Consider the following 17,315-nt stretch of genomic DNA (forward strand, 5'->3'; position numbering starts at 1 on the left):
CCCAGTTGTCAGCCGTGACCTGAGACAACAGGGCCGATAAAGAGAGTGTTTGAACACTTTCGTAACAAATCGTTTCTTTCCCACGTCGTGCAGTGCAGCAGCGTTCTGTCTGTGTTTGTTTTAATGTCTGGATCTCCTCCGTTGACAATGAATGGGAGACCTACATGATTTTATGGACCTACAGAATGTTTACGTTTTTATACCCAAATGTGCTTTGTTTTTATTTTTCCAGGACTGCCGTCTGGGGGGGGGGGGGGGGGGCTATGCATGGCAAATTGTGGTTACTCACTCACTCACTCACTCAGTCACTCACTCAATCAGTCAGTCATGGACAATTTGGCAGCAACATTTTGTTGGACACATGCGCAGGTAGCGCCGTGGGTCTGCACAGTTTCGTGCTTGTTGTGTAGTCTCAGTTATGAAACAGAAAATTTACCCACATGCTCAGAACATTCCCTGGGGTGCTCTCAAGTTCACCTATAACATTGTTCCCAAATTCATCGTCTAGGTAAGCAGCTTCTGACTTTTCTAGCCCTCCAGTGTTCTGATTCAGGAGAGAGTAGTTACTGAACCGCTCTTAGAACATAAGAACAACGCGTACCGATCCTTAAACCGGGGGCGCACTTCCCCTTTAAACTCCGTCGGGTTTTCCACCCGGAGGTCACTGGGAGCACGTCACGGACTCTCGGTTCCCATGGCGGAGGAAGGAGATATGTGGGAGGGGGGGGGGGGGGGGGGGGGGGGTGGAAGAGGCACGACGACTTCCAAGCTCTGTCTCCCAGCAGGGGGTCGGCAGCACATTTCCTTTCGGAAGAGGGGGCTTTAACTCTCTCACAGTTCCGGAGGGTTCCGGCGGCGAGGCTGATGCTGTGTCTGGAAAACACATTCCAGCTCTTGCACCTGACTGGCCGCCCCGCCTGCTCAGTGGACCACGCACCTGGCTCTGATAACAGCAGGCCCTTCAGCGTGTGAGCGGGAAGAAGAGAAGGCTGATGTTTCTTCAGCTTTTAATTTAAGCTTTTTAATTTTAAAACCACCGGCTTTATGGCCGTTTCGGATACAACGGCGGTCTGGAACCCATTATTTCCAATGGCTTCCGCAGTGCCAGCGGCGGCTGTTCGCTGCACCCAGCAAAGCGCATCCAATAGAAACAAAAAGGCAGCAAAGTTGGCACTATTACAATTTCCTCATTTCTACAAATGCATTTCAAACCAAATGCCGGTATGTTTAAACAATGCAATGTAGATTATAGTATTATCTCGAGTTCTACTCTTCTCCTGAAAACCCCACCCATTTTTGCTCTCTGTGATATCTAGTCCGATGTGTGCTGAACCGAGCGCGAGCGCGACTCCAATCGTGTCCTAATCTGAAACCCCCCTATAGCTTCCTGCTCCACCGGCCCTGTGAACACCAGCTGCTGTGGATACTATGGTACTATGGATGTAGGTAAGCTAGGAAAAGCTTCCATTTCCTCAAATACCTCAACTATAGGGCTGGGAGGTATACAGAATATGAAGGTATACAGTCACGGTCACGGATCCATGCAAAGGTATGGATTTTTAATTATACATACCTTATACATAATACTATATATTTGTAAGTTAATCAAAAGGAATAAAAGTAAAAAAAAAAAAATTTGTTAAACCATGTTGGATTAAATAGCACCATGCCAATTGTATTACAAGACAATGATATACAAATATGTCATATAACACTGTAATTCTTTATTGGAAAATGAAATACAGTAAAATACTGTTACAAAACTAAGAAAGATATTGTGATATGATATTTTGACCATATCACCCAGTCCTACTCAAACGCATTTTGTGGAGGATTCCACAACGCAGTTCGCATTTGGCATCGACTTCAAAAGACGACGCGCATTTGTGCCTTTATATTACGGCCTTTCCGCTTGCCGTTGCTGTTAGCCGCGTCCGCACCGCGGCATCCTACCACAATGAGGGGACGACCCGTTGACTTTTCTACAACATATGACCGTTGAATTCAAGTGGTATATAAATCACACAGACCTGAATGCTAGCAGCTTAGAACGACAGCTCCAATTAATCATTCTAAGTAACTGATAGAGCGGAATGGGAAGGGGGTGTAATCTGATGAGGAAGAGCCCACAGCCTTCGCCAAAGTTCAGCTGCCCCGACTGCCCCCCCACTCCCTCCCTCCCTCAAGGCCGTCGTGGGCCGTAAACCAAGGAGGAGATATCCTTGCACGCGTAGTTTAAACGCCAAACTTCAGTGAAATTTACGGCGTCTTCTGCGGATCTTTGTGCCCGCCGATGATGTTGCCCCGAGAGGCAGGGATTCTTAACCCCCGAAAGTGGAGCTCCTCCGATATCAAGGCAGGAATGTCACACTCCCCAAAACCTCAATTCACAGTCGATAAAACCCTTTCAAGACAATTCTTAAGATAAAAAGATGAAGGAATACTGCTTTAACCGGTAAAAAATCCCCCCCCCCCCCCCCCCGCCCCCCCACCACCACCCAAGTCATAAACATAACAGAGTGGCTTCCACTGTGTTTAACTGTTTGTTGGTATATGAACTGTGGGCCTCGCTGCTACCCCAATAAACAGCCGTATCTCTAGGGCGGGCCTGCAGGCATCCTCAACTGTCAATCATCAAGTGACATGTGTGTCTCGTCTTACCAGCGCCGGCATCACCAGCACAAAAACCGCCTCACCACGTTGATGATCCCACAGGTTCTGTACGCGGTGAGAGCCACACCCAGTGCAGCGCGGTACCGTACCGTAATACAGAGAACCATCATAGAGGAGAGGGGGAGGAGGGGTCTTTTGAGTCTGGGGTGTAGCAAATGTTAAAAAGAGATAATGATAGCGGCTAAGTGGCGCAGTGGGCAAGGCGCTCGCCACTAGTGCAGGAGATGCTGGGTTCGAGCCCAGCTCTCGGCATTGCTACCAGCTTGGATGGTCGTTCATACTAATACAATTGGCAGTGTTAGGGGTGGGAAAGCTGGTGGGTGGGTCCTGGTCGTTGTAAACAGCGACTCCTACAGTTCGGTCGGGGCGCCTGCTCAGCGAGGAAAGGATCTAAGAAAGGTAGTGTGACCTTCCACACGTTACACCCTCTCAGTGAGAGTCCGCGATGCCAGGTGAAAAGAAGCGGTTGATTGGCTACACATGTGTCGGAGGAAGCATGTGATAGCCTCCACTCTCCCAGACCGACTGAAGGGGGTAGGTGCGCAACGACCAGGAAGGGGATTGGGAATTGGCATAACAACTAACATTGGGATAGGAAAAAAAAACTGAGGAAAAAGGAGGGGGAAAAAGATCAAAAAAACAAAAAAAATATAATGATTTAGCTCAGTGGTATTCTGTGAGGAACTGGGAATGCCAAAACTCACCACCATCGCTGCGATTTGGCATTCTGACCTCGGTGCGCGGTACAGTGCAGCTCAATGGCCGCATCAGCAGGCAGGTCATATACTAATCTACAAGGATGTGGATGTTGTTGTTGTTGTTGTTGTTGTTGTTGTTGTCGTCATGCCGCACGCGACACGTTCTCCGCTTAGACGCAGAGCGCTTCCCATCCCTGCAGGGGAATAATAATTCGATTCTCCGCCCCCACCACCGACAATACAGTTAGTATCGATCGTATTCGCCGCCTTGGGGTTTGATGAAGCGATGGTTTGATTACTGTTTTTACGATGTCTCTGGCAGATAAGGAACCAGATGAAACAAGGTGGTGCTATTTCCTCCAGACCTCTCCAAGAAGGACTTCGGTGAGAGACTGTGACCAAATACTCCAGATACACACACACACACACCCACCCACCCACCCACCCACCCACCCGCACGCACGCACGCACGCACGCACGCACGCACGCACGCACGCACGCACACACACACACACACACACACACACACACACACACACACACACACACACACACACACACACACACACACACACACACACACACACACACACACACACACACACACACACACACACACACACACACACACACACACACACACACACACACACACACACACACACACACACGGGGGTGAAAGAAGAGAGAAGAGAGAAAAGAGAGAAGAGGAAGAGAAAGAGAAAGACAAATGTTTGGACAGCGTCGTACTGTTGTGTGACTGTGTGTATACGATTACAGTCTACCAGTGTAGCATGCTTTGGGCAATTAAAATGACAGATTTACAGATTTGTTTCTGGCAGAGGGATGTGGGACTCTAGGCGAGAGGAGAGAGAGCGAGAGAGAGGAAGAGAAGAGCAAGCAAGGTTTCTCTTAACGCAGGGCTCTGCTGGCGTGGACACACCTATTTTTTTTACTAGTGTCATTTTCTTTTCACTGAACTTGGTCTGTGACCGGTGGTGGTGAGGCCATGCTTGGCTACCTGAATGGCGAAGCAGCGCAATTGTGTGTGTGGCTGGGGAGGAGAGAGGTTTGAGTCATGGTTTAAAACAGGACTTTATAGGTGGAGGTTTGGCTCCCCAGGGGCAGGGAAGAGATGAATGATCATCCCAGTCAAACAATGGAGAAGGGTTTGGCGGCTGACGGTGCAAAATCCAGCTGTGGCTTGCAAGGTTCTATTTATTTCGTATAGCAGACTTATTAATTCGCAAGACAGATGGGCGCAAAACCCATAGAATTGGAATCAATGTTAAATTTGTTTGAAAGTTTAGTTTAGTTTAGCCCAGGTCTGATGAAGGCCTCATTGGCCCGCCAGGTCGCGTCTATTTATGCTTCCGCATTCGCGTTTTGCGCTCTGATTGGCCACTGCTGTTTCTGGTCGCACCAATCGCGTGACGGCAAGTTCTTTCACTGGTTAAGCTTAGGCACTCTTTCGAAGTTGGTTAAGGTTAGAGTTTGTCTTAGAGCAGGGCGATAGAACGCCAGCCCTGATTCCAAACTCTAACCTTAACCAACTTCGAAAGAGTCGCCTAAGCTTAACCAGTGATAAACTAGGCGTTAGGTAGTTTGCTGCTGGTCGAGGCGGAAATGGGCGCGTCACGCGATTGGGCGCACATGTCACATGACCAGAAACGTCAGTGGCTAATCAGATTCGCAAAACGCATAAACCGATTGCCTTTCGAATAGACGCCGCCAGGTCATGTTGTTAAGTCACCTAATAAAATACTTTTTAATACTTATGGAAAGAGTTGTTATGTATTGTAGATGTTTTTGTGGTTTCACCTTTGATCCTGTTGTTGGAGCCCAAATTTCCTCTTGAGGTGCAAATATAAAAATGTAAATAATAAAATAAAAATAGTTTTACAAGAAATCAGGAAATCAGACGTCTCTCTAGTTCCATTTTTTAAATGTCATCGTTGGTAGTTGCTACCGACAAAGCCTGCAACAATCTAAAATGGAAGTGTCAGGTTGTGAGATCTACTGCACATTAGGAGGAAGACTATACATGGGAATCATTCAGAGAGAACACACCTGGTCGCGATGACATCACTCTGGAACAGTCAGGTTCATCCAACACCATTGAGTGGTGCATGGGTAACCCCCCCCTCCCCTCCCCTGCCCTGCCCTCCCCTGCCCGCACGGTAGAGAGAGAGCGCATCCCTCAGCACCCTGGCACAGACTGCCCTGACGCACCAGGGTGGAACACTTAGTGCAAAACAACCAGAATGTCCTGGCGATTAGGATCCTCTATCAGGAAGCAGGAGAGGAGATCAAATTACTGTGTATGAAGCTCAACGGGGATGTGGAGGAGAGGAGGAGGCTCAAAAAGATGCCAGAGGCCTCCTCCTCCTCTCAAATAAAATAAACACCACCGGAGGCACTTCACACACGCAAATGAGAATACTTACAAATTAAATGATCGCACTCTCTCCCCCACTTAAGTTCTGCACCATTTAATAAGTTTGAAGTTCAAGTTTCATGTTTCTTTATTAGTTGTCATACAAAAATACAGAATACTTTTATATAAAATGCTTCTTTCTGTTTTGCTCCAGAGATTGTGCTAGATAAAAATAAAATAAGTATAATAAGTATAAAATAGAAGTCAAGTACGTAGACAAAAGTTTTCAATGTACATATATATACAATATACAATGCAGAGTAGAAAAGTAACTGAGTTACAATACAATATACAGTACACTGCAGAAATGGGATGAGGTACAATTTAGGTACAATTTACAGTAAGGTGTAATGAGGTATGAGTTGTAGCGCAAATTCTTTACCAATAAATATAAAGTGTGTTAAGTGTCTAAAGTGGGTGCTGCAGTGAGTTGTTTGTTTAAAGTGAGTGTGTGCGTGTGGATGTGTGTGCTGTGAGTGTATTTGATGGCTAGGATGGCTTAGAGTAGACGACAGAGTACAGCAACTTGTAATGGGCCTGGTCTATAAGATACACTACACGACCAAGGTACGCATGTACATGTCAAAATACTTCCCAAAGGTCAGTGAATACCACGATCACAACACCAGAGGGAGCTCCACAAATCATGTAAAACCCAGATTCGGCTCAAACAAGGGACTAAACACGTTTTGCAATTATGCCACAACAATGTGGAACGCCCTACCCAAAGCTGTAAAGGAATGTGAATCACTACCCACCTTCAAAAACACTCTCAAAGAACACCTACGGGAGACTGCAATTCAAAACTGGCCCCTACAAATGTCCTAACCCAGTTGTACAATAAAGACCACGCATGGCTTTGTCAGTATTCCAATGTACAGCCCCACCCAACCCCACCCCACCTACCCAACCTCCTCCAATGTACAGTTTCTATGTCAAATGTATGTCAGTATTCCAATGTACAGTGTCCCCCCCCCTACCCAACCCCCCCCCCCCCCCCCCCCCCCCCCCACACCTCCAATGTACAGCCCCACCCCACCTACCCAACCTCCCCCAATGCACAGTCAGATGTCAAATGTATATACACTCTTTTTCTGGATTTTTTTAGTATCACAAACAGTACTGTATTTGAAAATCTGGTATGTCATAAATGTATAGATGTAGCAGTACTGTCTATCTGTGTGACTCGTGTGTGTCATATGATGAATTGAAAATGGGGGACCCTGATGGAAACAAGACGAAAGTCTTTCTCAGGTCTGCATCCTCTTAACAATTGTATGTATTGAGCTGTACTGTACTGTACCCATTCTGCAATCTGTTAATAAACTTTTCAATCAATCAATCAATCAATCAATGGTTTGTTACATGGTTTGTAACATGCAGCTTCCCTGATGCAACGCTCAGCCAGCCCTAACTAGATGCAACGTTCAGCCAGCCCTAACTAGATGCAGTGTTCAGCCAACCCTAAATAGATGCAACGTTCAGCCAGCCCCGAATAGACAAGTCAGTTACCTACAGCTACCCTGATGGAACGTTTAGCCCTCTGCGTCTTCTCTCCTCTTCTAACATGAAAAAAGAGAGAGAGGAAAAAGGGATGAGAAAGGTATTCCCACAAACTGTAAAACCTCTGTTTACCTCATTCTCAAACAAGGAGGTCCGGTCCGGGTCAGGTCTCAACAAAGCCTCAACCATCTATGTCTGTTCCCATCTTCTCCCACGCAGATTGGATCACCCCAAAACAGGAAATGACTCCAGAGAGAGAGAGAGAGAGAGAGAGAGAGCCCCACCAGAGCAGTCGTAAAACCCTGGGGCCTGGTGGTATAAACCTGAGGGGCCTTTTTTCTGCCCTTTATGGCTCTTTTGTGAGTGAGTAGTTGCTCTTTTGACTCACATGACAATGCCACTCCAGTCAGCACACAGGCACGCGGCTCGTAAAGAGGACAGTTATGGAGAGTTGCCGTGTGGCGTGCGAGTCTAGACCGGCGCTGTTCCACTGCATTTCAGGATACAGAACAGATCAAAAATCCTACAGAAAAGGGGGGAGCAGAAAAAGATGCATTGTACTCAAGTTTCAAGTTCAAGTTTCTTTAATAGTTGTCATACAGAAGTACAGAATACTTTTATACAAAATGCTTCTTACTGTTACGCTCCAGAGACTGTGCAAGACAAGATAAGTATGAAATAAAATAACATAGTATAGCATGTAAATTAGAAGTAAAAAAAAATGAGGTCACAGTGTTCAGTATAGACATATGTACAATGTCCGATGCAGAATAGACGTAACTGAGTTACCATATAATATACAATACTATGCAGTGTACTAATATACAATACTATATAGTGCAAGGCAGAAATGGGATGAGGTGCAATCTAGGTACAATTTACAGTAGGTGTATGAGTTGTAGTGCAAATCCTTTATCAATAAATATAAAGTGTGTTTGTGTGATCTAAAGTGTGGAGAGTGTGTGCTGCAGTGTGTTGTTTGTTTAAGTGAGTGTGTGCGTGTGGGTGTGTGTGCTGTGTGCATTTGATGGTTGTTGCATAGTGTTTATTGTTCGTTTAGCAGCCTGATGGCCTGGGGATAGAAGCTTCTTCTGAGTCTTTCTGTGCTCGCCTTAAGACTCCGGTATCGCTTGCCTGACCGCAGCAGTTCAAAGAGGCAGTTGTTCGGGTGGCTCGAGTCCTTAATAATTCTCTTAGCCTTCCCCCTGCACCGCTTGTTGTAAATGTTCTGGAGGGTGGGAAGCCCCCCTCCAATTGTACGTTCGGCTGAACGTGTCACTCTTTGTAGTCTGCTACGGTCTTGTGCAGTGCTATTCCCAAACCAGGAGGTGATGTTGCCAGTCAGGATGCTCTCTATTGTACATGAGTAGAAGTTCCTAAGGATCTTCTGACTGACTTGGAACTTCCTTAGGCGCCTGAGGGAGTAGAGGCGTTGTCGTGCCTTCTTCACAACACTGTCAATGTGTGTGGTCCATGTCAAGTCCTCGGATATGTGGGCTCCGAGGTACTTGAAACTGTTCACTCTCTCAACCGGTGCCCCGTCGATGCTGAGGGGGCTGTAGTCCTTGACCCCCGACCTCCTGAAGTCCACAATCATCTCTTTTGTTTTGCTGACGTTCAGGGAGAGGCAGTTCTCCTGACACCACTGTGACAGATTTTCTACCTCTTCCAGGTAGGCCCTCTCGTCGTTGGCAGAGATCAGGCCCACCACTACTGTGTCATCAGCAAATTTGATGATTGTGTTGTTGTTCCGCTGTGCCACGCAGTCATGTGTGTACACGGAGTAGAGGAGGGGGCTCAGAACACAGCCCTGGGGGGCCCCTATGTTGAGCGTGATGGATGAGGAGGTGCAGTTGCCTGCTCTTACCACCTGGGGTCTTCCCGTCAGGAAGTCCAAGACCCACTGGCATAAATCACTTGGGGTGGGAATCGCCAGAGATCTCGCGATACGATACTATCACGATAATTGAGCCGCGATACGATAGTATCGCGATACTCGATATATCGCGAATATTGCGATGTTTTTTTTATTTTTTTTTATCAATTTTTATTTTTTTTAACTGCAAAGTAAAACTGTCAACATGTTTTATCTAATAAAATAAAGTTCAGTCTGTTCATCTCACTTCAATCATTTGTATTGCAGAACATGGTATTTTCTCAAGCAGACAGATGTAAACACTGTAATCTGTGTTGCATGTACCTGACAAACTGAACTGTTTGTATTACAGTCATATTCCAACTTAACACTTTAATCGCCGTTGACGCTGAAACACGTCTTTCCCCGCCATGCTCATTCTGCCGAAGACGCTGGACAGCGTCTTTGATATCAATATTTCAAAAATCTGTGATCGAAATCATATTTCTCCCCCGGAGACATGAGATGTACTGTTGAGTCCCTCTCAACTCTACAACGGTTCAAGAGCGCCATCTGGTGACCGATCGGCGGATCGCCCAGGGGAGAAACAGGAAGTGGAAGCTGGTGCTCATTTCAATTGGGTCCGATCACTCGGTAATAGTCCCAGGACCCGAGCTGATCACAACGGATAGTGATCCGTTACCAATAACTCGATAAACAACATGATTTGGACGTATATACTATTATACAACCTGGAAATGGATCGGATATTTCGACATCCCATAATAGAAAAAATTCTGTTCCACGCTCATCTTCCAACGGCGAGAGGAAGCTACGGTGAGTTTCAGCGTTATTTTTTAATTTCTTCGATACAAACTGCTCTGATGATCAAATCACCCACACTAGATGAATGATATAACGTTGCCCACGGAATTATAAACGACCCCCCGCCCATCCGGTCAACATCAGATCATACGTAGTAACTCCTAGAACCACGTCCAGTTGACATTTTTTATCTCGCACAGATTCCTACCAAACTGTATTTGATCATCAATATAATGCATTTGGGGCTATAAATCAAGTTCTGGAGAAAGCTGCAGAAAACGATAAAAACATACTTATACTTTAGACCGTATTTTAGTATGAATATGTGAATGAAAAAGTATAACGTTGCTACACCCTGAACAATAGATCTAGGACGTTGAATGGGCCATAGTAATGTCAATTGAGCAATACAATTTAAAAAGTTATAGCCCTGCAAAGAAGGGGAACTTCTCCATGTTAAATAGGGCTGGCGAGGGATGGTAAATTATGAATTTAACCCCGGCGATCAAAGTGTTAACTGAATGCACATGTGTGTGTGTGGACTACTGTACTATTACAGGTATTGAAATGAACAATGCAACTTCCTTAAACTAAATTAATTTTTTTTCTTTTTCTTTTATGAATAATTAAATATCGATACTTGGCGTCCCTGTATCGATACAGTATCGCCACGCAAAGTATCGTGATACTACTACGTATCGATTTTTCCCCCCACCCCTAATAATCACCCATGTGGCTGGTTTGGATGATGTTCCACCGACATCAAATGTTCTACCAAGCTCTACGTCCCAATTGCAAGGTATTTATAGTCTTCAACTGCAGACATCTTGGTTGGCAAACAACAGGTTATTGTAATCGATTAACTAGGGATGTCCCAATCAAATAATTTTTATTTATATATATTTATTCATTATATTTTTTAATATGGAGTATCTGTCGATACTGAGCCCCAATCCGGTGTTTGTATTTTCGTGGACAATACAGCCACACACTTATAGTATAGAGACGGTTTCACTGGAATGTTGTTGCTAGGCAACAATTTGGACCCAAATGTATTACCTGTCGACTATTGCATTAGCAAACGTTGCAACAGGAAATAAACCTGGGTCCTTTTACAATGTTATTGTTATTGTTGTCACTTTGAAATTGATATTCGGAATAGTAAAACCAAACTAATGTAGATAAGATGTGCTCGGTAATTGAATAGCTCTGCCTAAAGAAAAAATAAATAGCCTACAACATCACAGCTTCCCTTAATAATATAAATACATTTTTAACAAATGCTTGATTACAGGCGATACCGATCACTACCGATCAATTAGAATACGCCGCCATCGGCTCAGGTTCTGATCTGATCGGGACATCCCTACAAATCACCGGTGGTGATTATGATTAAATGGCAACCATGGCATTATGCATTATTGGTTGGCATGTCATGGGAAAATACACTATGCATTGTACAGTATACTGTCATGTTGTTGTCATTGCGGTGCTGTGTGTGTGTCTATGTTGTACTGTTTAAGGTAAATGAATACGGTACATAGGACAAGTCTTTCAAGGTAAAAGGAACGGGGTGAGTAGCAGCACTCCATCTCAATGACAGAGCAACATTGAGTGTGCGGAGAGAGAGTGTGGGGATGGATCTCTGTTCAGTCACGGCATGTCTCCTGAGTAATGTCACTACTGTAGAGACCATAGGGGACAATGGTAAACAAAGCCAATGAAGTGTAACAAAAGGGCTCTCTGGAGAATGGATAAGGGCCAACACGATCTTAGCCTAAAAGCTTTTCAGAAATGTGTGGTATGCCTTTTTGGTCATTCCAAAAACGCCAGCAGAAAGATCAAATATCTTTCAGCTATCTTTTTTTTTTTATATATATATATATATATATATATATATATATATATTTGTTTTACTTTAAATACAGATTAAATCATTCAAGACGGTATTTATCAAAAGACTTAAAAAAAAAAAAAAAAACATCTAAATCAATCTGGATGGGTTCTGTATCGTATAGCTCTCGCTCGGCGTCACTCTCTGCACTGTCCTCACACACGTGCACACGCACTGAATAAAGACCACAATGTACCTTTAATCCCAATATTTGTCTGACCACACCCCTATCAGCTTACCCATATAAGCAGGGGTGGGGCCACCCACTCGCCTCCTTCTCGCTTTCACCACAAGGAAGTGCCTCGGTAGATCCCCACACTTGAAGTGATGTGATGGTAGGAGAAGAGTTGGAAAGCAAGGATACGTTGACATCATATCTTTATTTTCTCTCTCACTATTTTCGAGAAAATACGGCGATATTGTCTTCGTCTGGAAGATGATGATCATTCTAAAGATCCTCCACCGGTTTTCGTATTGGGAGTTCGCGCCGCTACATGCTTTTCCAACTGCAGTCCTTGCTGTGTGCTGGTTGCGGTAAAGACACAGCTGGGCTGTAGGACGCGCCGCTGTTGTGAGAAGCGGTGGGTTCCAGGTTTGGTGAGTTATGTTTTGCTGGCAGGCTCCACTTGTCTGTTAGTGCTATGGGGGCTAATTGACAATGTTTATGAAAACCGGCCCCAGGCTAGGGTCCTTTGTTCAGCCTCTTAGGCGACAGAAGACCTTGGTCTGAAGCCCATTATAGTTTTAACTAGTGGGCCGCGACCATTAACACTGGTGATCCATGTGTTTTCTGGACGAGTGGATATCTCTCTGCCACCGTGTAGGCCCCTTCTTTCATATCCAAATGAGAGTATTCCCTCACGAGGAGATATGGGCATAGATGTTCGATAGCGGAAGATCTGTGTTCAAGTCAGCTACACAGGCCAGTTGGGTATTGTGCTGGCTCCGTCGGGTGTTGGTAAAATCACCGTTGTAAAACTGTGTTAACATCTTGTTTCTCTTTTCTCTTAAAAAGTGAGGAGGTTTTCAGAACGGCGGCCTGTCAGGGTGAGTGTTATATCATTGTGTACAAGTTCAGGTGATAGCTGCTTAGCTTACGTGCTAGTGGTGGCCTACTGTTAGCCAGTCAGCTGTTAGCTGCGGCGCTGGCCTGCTGTGATCACTAGGTGGCCTACTAGGTTAGGCTAGGAAACGTTAGCTTGCTGCTATCGGCCTAGGCCCAGCGCGGGGTGGCTCCGGCACCTCACGTGTCGCCGCGGTTCCCGACTCCCCTCTCCCTCGGGGAGAGGCGGGGGGGGGATTCGAAGCTCCCCTCTGGTCGCGCGCGCCGTTCGCTCGGCGTCTCGCGGGTAGGGGCGGTAGCGTCCGACGGTTAGGGCGGCCGTTAGCTTAATGCTACTCTGTTGAACGTGCTTTGATTATAACATGTTTTAAACACTCTTGACTACGACGTCATCTTTGGCAGAGGATGTTCGTCGAACCTGCCCTGGGCCAGGACGGCAAAGCCTGCGTCAACAAAGGGGACCGTAGCGACGGGTTGGTGCGGCGACGCTGCCCAGATCGACAACACAGGACGGCTGTGTTTTCTACGGTGCCTTGAGACTGCACTTCGTTGATCTACGCTCCGGGTAGGCGAGGTTTGGCCAGACCTTATACACGTCTTCTGGCTTTTCCCTTCTAAATGTTTTGTAAATAACGATGTTTTCCAAAAACGTGTGTTGCTGCAATACATTTAGGATACGACGCGAGTTATGTGTGAATTGTCTTGTCACTGGTAATAGCTTCTCCGTGCAAATCGGGTTGTTGTTACAGATGTGAAAATGATCTGGTTGTTGTGTGAGAAACATCATGTGTGTTTATATGTACCGTGTACTCACAACTAAGGGGGTTAACTAACCTATGAAGCTATGCTTAGTGACAAATGAGTAAAGAATGATTCTTTTCTCAGCCTGTAATGACAATGAACAGTGTGTTCACATAATAACAGGTTTTCCTGTTTTAACTGGCCGTATTAAGGGTAAAGTAGGAGGATTGTGTTTCCCCCCGGTTCCCTGGGGACTTCTTCATCCTCCTATCAGAGTGGACATGTTGTTGCACTACATTGTGTCACTGTGTGGTAGGGATACGATGTAACCCTTAGCTTGATTGCTGAGGTTGTGCTAAATCTGCTGGAGTAACTTTATTTTCCTAAAAGAAAAGATTGTTGGTCACTTTCGTGTGTGCTTAGCAAGGCCTGTGGCCGATATTAACTCTTTCAGTGCCACTCACGAGATTTCTCGTGTTTTTTTATAGGTGGTTGCTAGCCACTCACGAGATTTCTCTTTTTTTTTTGCGATCTGAAAAATTATTGCATCACCCGAGCCTACCCGAGTATAGCCGAAGGGCGCCGACGATCACTGTGGAAAAAAGCGCCCCCTGTCGTCTCCCAGATGACATAAGTGATTTTGGAATGGACTTAATGAAAATGAATGGGGAAAAAAATCCGGTACTCCACATTTTCCAGTTCACTGATCCAGCCGGGGTTACCAGAGTTCATTCTGGAGCCTCAGATCCCCGCGGATCATAGAGATCTACTGTGTCGCGTTGGATCCATACACGTATCGATTTTTTTGAATGGTGATCAGGAATTGGAATATACCAGTTGGATACCATCTGATGTCAGGTAAGGACTCTATGTTATCAGTGGTAGGATAATCGGAGTAAGTTTGATGAAGTTATAAGCTGTTTTGTGAAATGTCTTCTTTCGGTTTCACTGTAAAACTCTGTGAGGTAATCAACGGAGCGATTATCAGTGCGCGGCCGTAATGTGCTTGCGTGCACGTATAATATTGATCATCTAGCGTTTATTTGAAAACGATTCATAAAAAGGCCGACGAATATCAACGTTGTGGAATATTCCACTAAAAGACGATTTTCATAGAATGCTCCAGAATGAGCTGTTTTTTATATCAAAACGGGGGCTTTTCTAACTGCTCTGAAATGGAAACGACGCGATAAAAAAACAATCTGTCTTCACAGCACTGACTGGAAAATAGTCTTTGATAATGCGATGGGCAGATTAGACACATAGCCATAATTTAAAACATAGATTAGGCGATATTAACGTTAACATTGGCGCCGATGGTGGCATTCAAGAGGTAAAACGGAAAACCAGGCGTGGCACTGAAAGAGTTAATCGAGAATTATGTATTCTCTCATTATGAAAAACGGCGTTCCTCTGTAGAGTGTTTTTGCCATTTTTTATAGGTGATGATGGGTTGTGTGTGTCATGTGACCTACAACTGGGTTGGACTGGCCACAGAAGCACATGTGTAAGTTTGGACCAGGGCTCTTAGAGAGCCCTCTCTATTCTGTGTTTTTTCCTTAGTAAAAATCAGATAGCAGGTTAGCTCATGCGCTGTGTGAAGCTGTCAGACGCTTCATAGAGCTGACTATGACTGTGTCATACTCTCTTTTTGTCATTACATCGTATCATGGGTGTGGGGTCGTAAAGGGGTGAACTGGTAACCTTTCCTCTCCCCCTTTTTTCTGTTGGTCAGGGGTACACCCCCTGTCCTTCAAGGTTCCTGTCACGTTGCGGTCCCGCACGTTACGGGGTGAGGGGGGGGGGGGAGTTTCATGGTCCCACGGCCTGGAATATTGGGCGTGTGCACCGCAGAAATTCCCCCGCCATAGAGTACGTCACCGTTCGCGTCTCTGTTGGTAGGACTTCCGTGTGCTGTTCAGGTCCATGTGATGGATCTGTTTCGGGGGGTGGTCAGGGCTCCTCCTCACCAAGCTCCTATTCGGGCCTTCTGTGAGTTGGGACTCCTCCTTCCATGTGAGGGAGCCTCCTTCAGAGTACAGAGCCTCCTCCTCAGATTGTCAAGGTGAGTGGACCCTCTAGAAGGAGTCCTACTCTATTGTGTATGTATTCGATTCAATTCGATTATTGAGTGTGTATGGGTTCAGTGCCTCCTCCCCGGAGAGCCCTAAATCCAATTTTTTACATGGCTCAAGGTGCAATATATTATTTTCAATCTGTACAGCTCGCGTGGGAAGTCTCTCTGGGGATTCCCGTCTCCTTCCTATGGGAGGGTGGTGGGATGTAAAAATGTGAACAATTTTTACCCCCGGCTGTGTAGACTGGGATACATACTGTTGGTGCTTCCTTCTTTTCTACTAAAAAGAGTTGGAGTTAGGAAGTGTCACACCCCTCTTGTCGTTCCCCATGGCGCCTTGGGGATTCAATGACAGGTCTAAATAGCCTGTTCATTGATGTGGGTGTGTCCCGACGCACGTATAGTGCTAGCTCGGGGTGTTCTGTAAACAGGCGACTGACTGGCACGCCTTGGTTGCTTGAGGTTAAAACGGCGTTTTTATAAAGCAACTGGGATGGAGGTTTTTCCTCTTCCGACGACCAAATCCAATGACCTGGTTTTTGTCATTGACGGATTCTCGTTCATGTCTGGGGGATGATGACGGAATGGATCTGAACATATGTAGAGGGGTCTCACGCCCTGGGGGTGGGCCACCGGGCGCGGTTCGCTCGAACGTCTGGGTGGCGCCTTCTTTTCATGTTTAAGATCAACACGCATATCTGCCCCTTCTCCTGGAGTAGGCATGTCGGCGTGGTTAGGGCACGGGACTGGTTCTGGTCACGCTGGTCCGGATCAGTTGAACCCGTTGTCCGCCGGGGATGCAGATCTGCTGTTCTGGTACCCTGAGGGACTTGGGCTTTTTTCAGGGGGAAAAATGCCAGGTTGGTCCGGGTGTCACAGGGTTAAGCACTATGGAGACCCTGGTTGGGTACGTTTTTTACTCAGCACTGTCGTAATGGCTTACGGCCATGCCAACCTGTACACGCTCGATCTCGTCAGATCTCGGCCGCTACACAGGTTGGTCCTGGTTAGTACTTGGTTGGGAGACCGCCTGGGAATACCAAGTACGGTGTGCTTAGGGGCTGGTTCTCCATTCTTTTTCGCTCCTCTCTCACGCATGGCGAAGAGGGGCCTGTTGGGGTGGTCTTTGACCTCCTCTGGTGACCCTGTGCTTCCCGTATCGCCGGGCCCGGTCCGAAGTAATGTTTCGTCGACCCGTAGGCCTGGGTTAACAATTTTTTTTAAAACTGAAACACTTGTACTGCGGTATAGCCGGTGTATACCCGCAGGTGTGTTTGAGTTTTTTCACAGTTGAGTTATAGGAACAACCACCGCATTGGGTAACACAAAGGTGGTTGATTCCCTGGTGTGTTGGAGCAGTGTCAACTCCCGGGTTCACCGTTTGAGGGTGCCCCTGCACGTTCATGACGTCTGCCAATCGTGTCAGCCTTCTCTGCCTCAACCCCTCTGGGTGGGTTTTTTTTAAATGGAGGCTTGGTCATGCAACACCGCCAGCTTACGCCCCTTCCGCCGGGGGGGCTGTGTTCAGCTGTCCCCTCTGGCGCCTGTC

The 17,315-nt window shown here is 46.2% G+C and overlaps 1 protein-coding gene across 6 annotated transcripts in view; it reads right to left on the reverse strand.

The window, feature by feature from the left end:
- The window catches only part of lypd6b (LY6/PLAUR domain containing 6B), a 100,079-nt gene that overhangs the window by 21,712 nt on the left and 61,052 nt on the right, over positions 1-17,315 (reverse strand). The window contains exons 2-3 of one of the 6 annotated variants that reach the window (XM_084315438.1): positions 7,700-7,834; positions 7,321-7,370 (exon numbers count right to left, since the gene is read on the reverse strand). The exons of 1 other annotated variant lie outside the window; for it this stretch is intronic. Coding sequence is in view for 2 of the 5 variants with exons in the window: in XM_084315435.1 (XP_084171561.1) it covers positions 7,444-7,448 (5 nt within the window). In the remaining 3 variants the exon portion in view is untranslated. Of the gene's footprint in view, positions 1-7,320; positions 7,371-7,443; positions 7,504-7,699; positions 7,835-17,315 lie in introns of those variants that run through there. 4 more of the 6 variants (XM_084315436.1, XM_084315440.1, XM_084315439.1 and 1 more) reach the window with 4 other exon arrangements.

The sequence above is a fragment of the Notolepis coatsorum genome, assembly GCF_963971535.1.
Source record: "Notolepis coatsorum genome assembly, chromosome: 5".
Lineage (NCBI taxonomy): Eukaryota > Metazoa > Chordata > Actinopteri > Aulopiformes > Paralepididae > Notolepis > Notolepis coatsorum.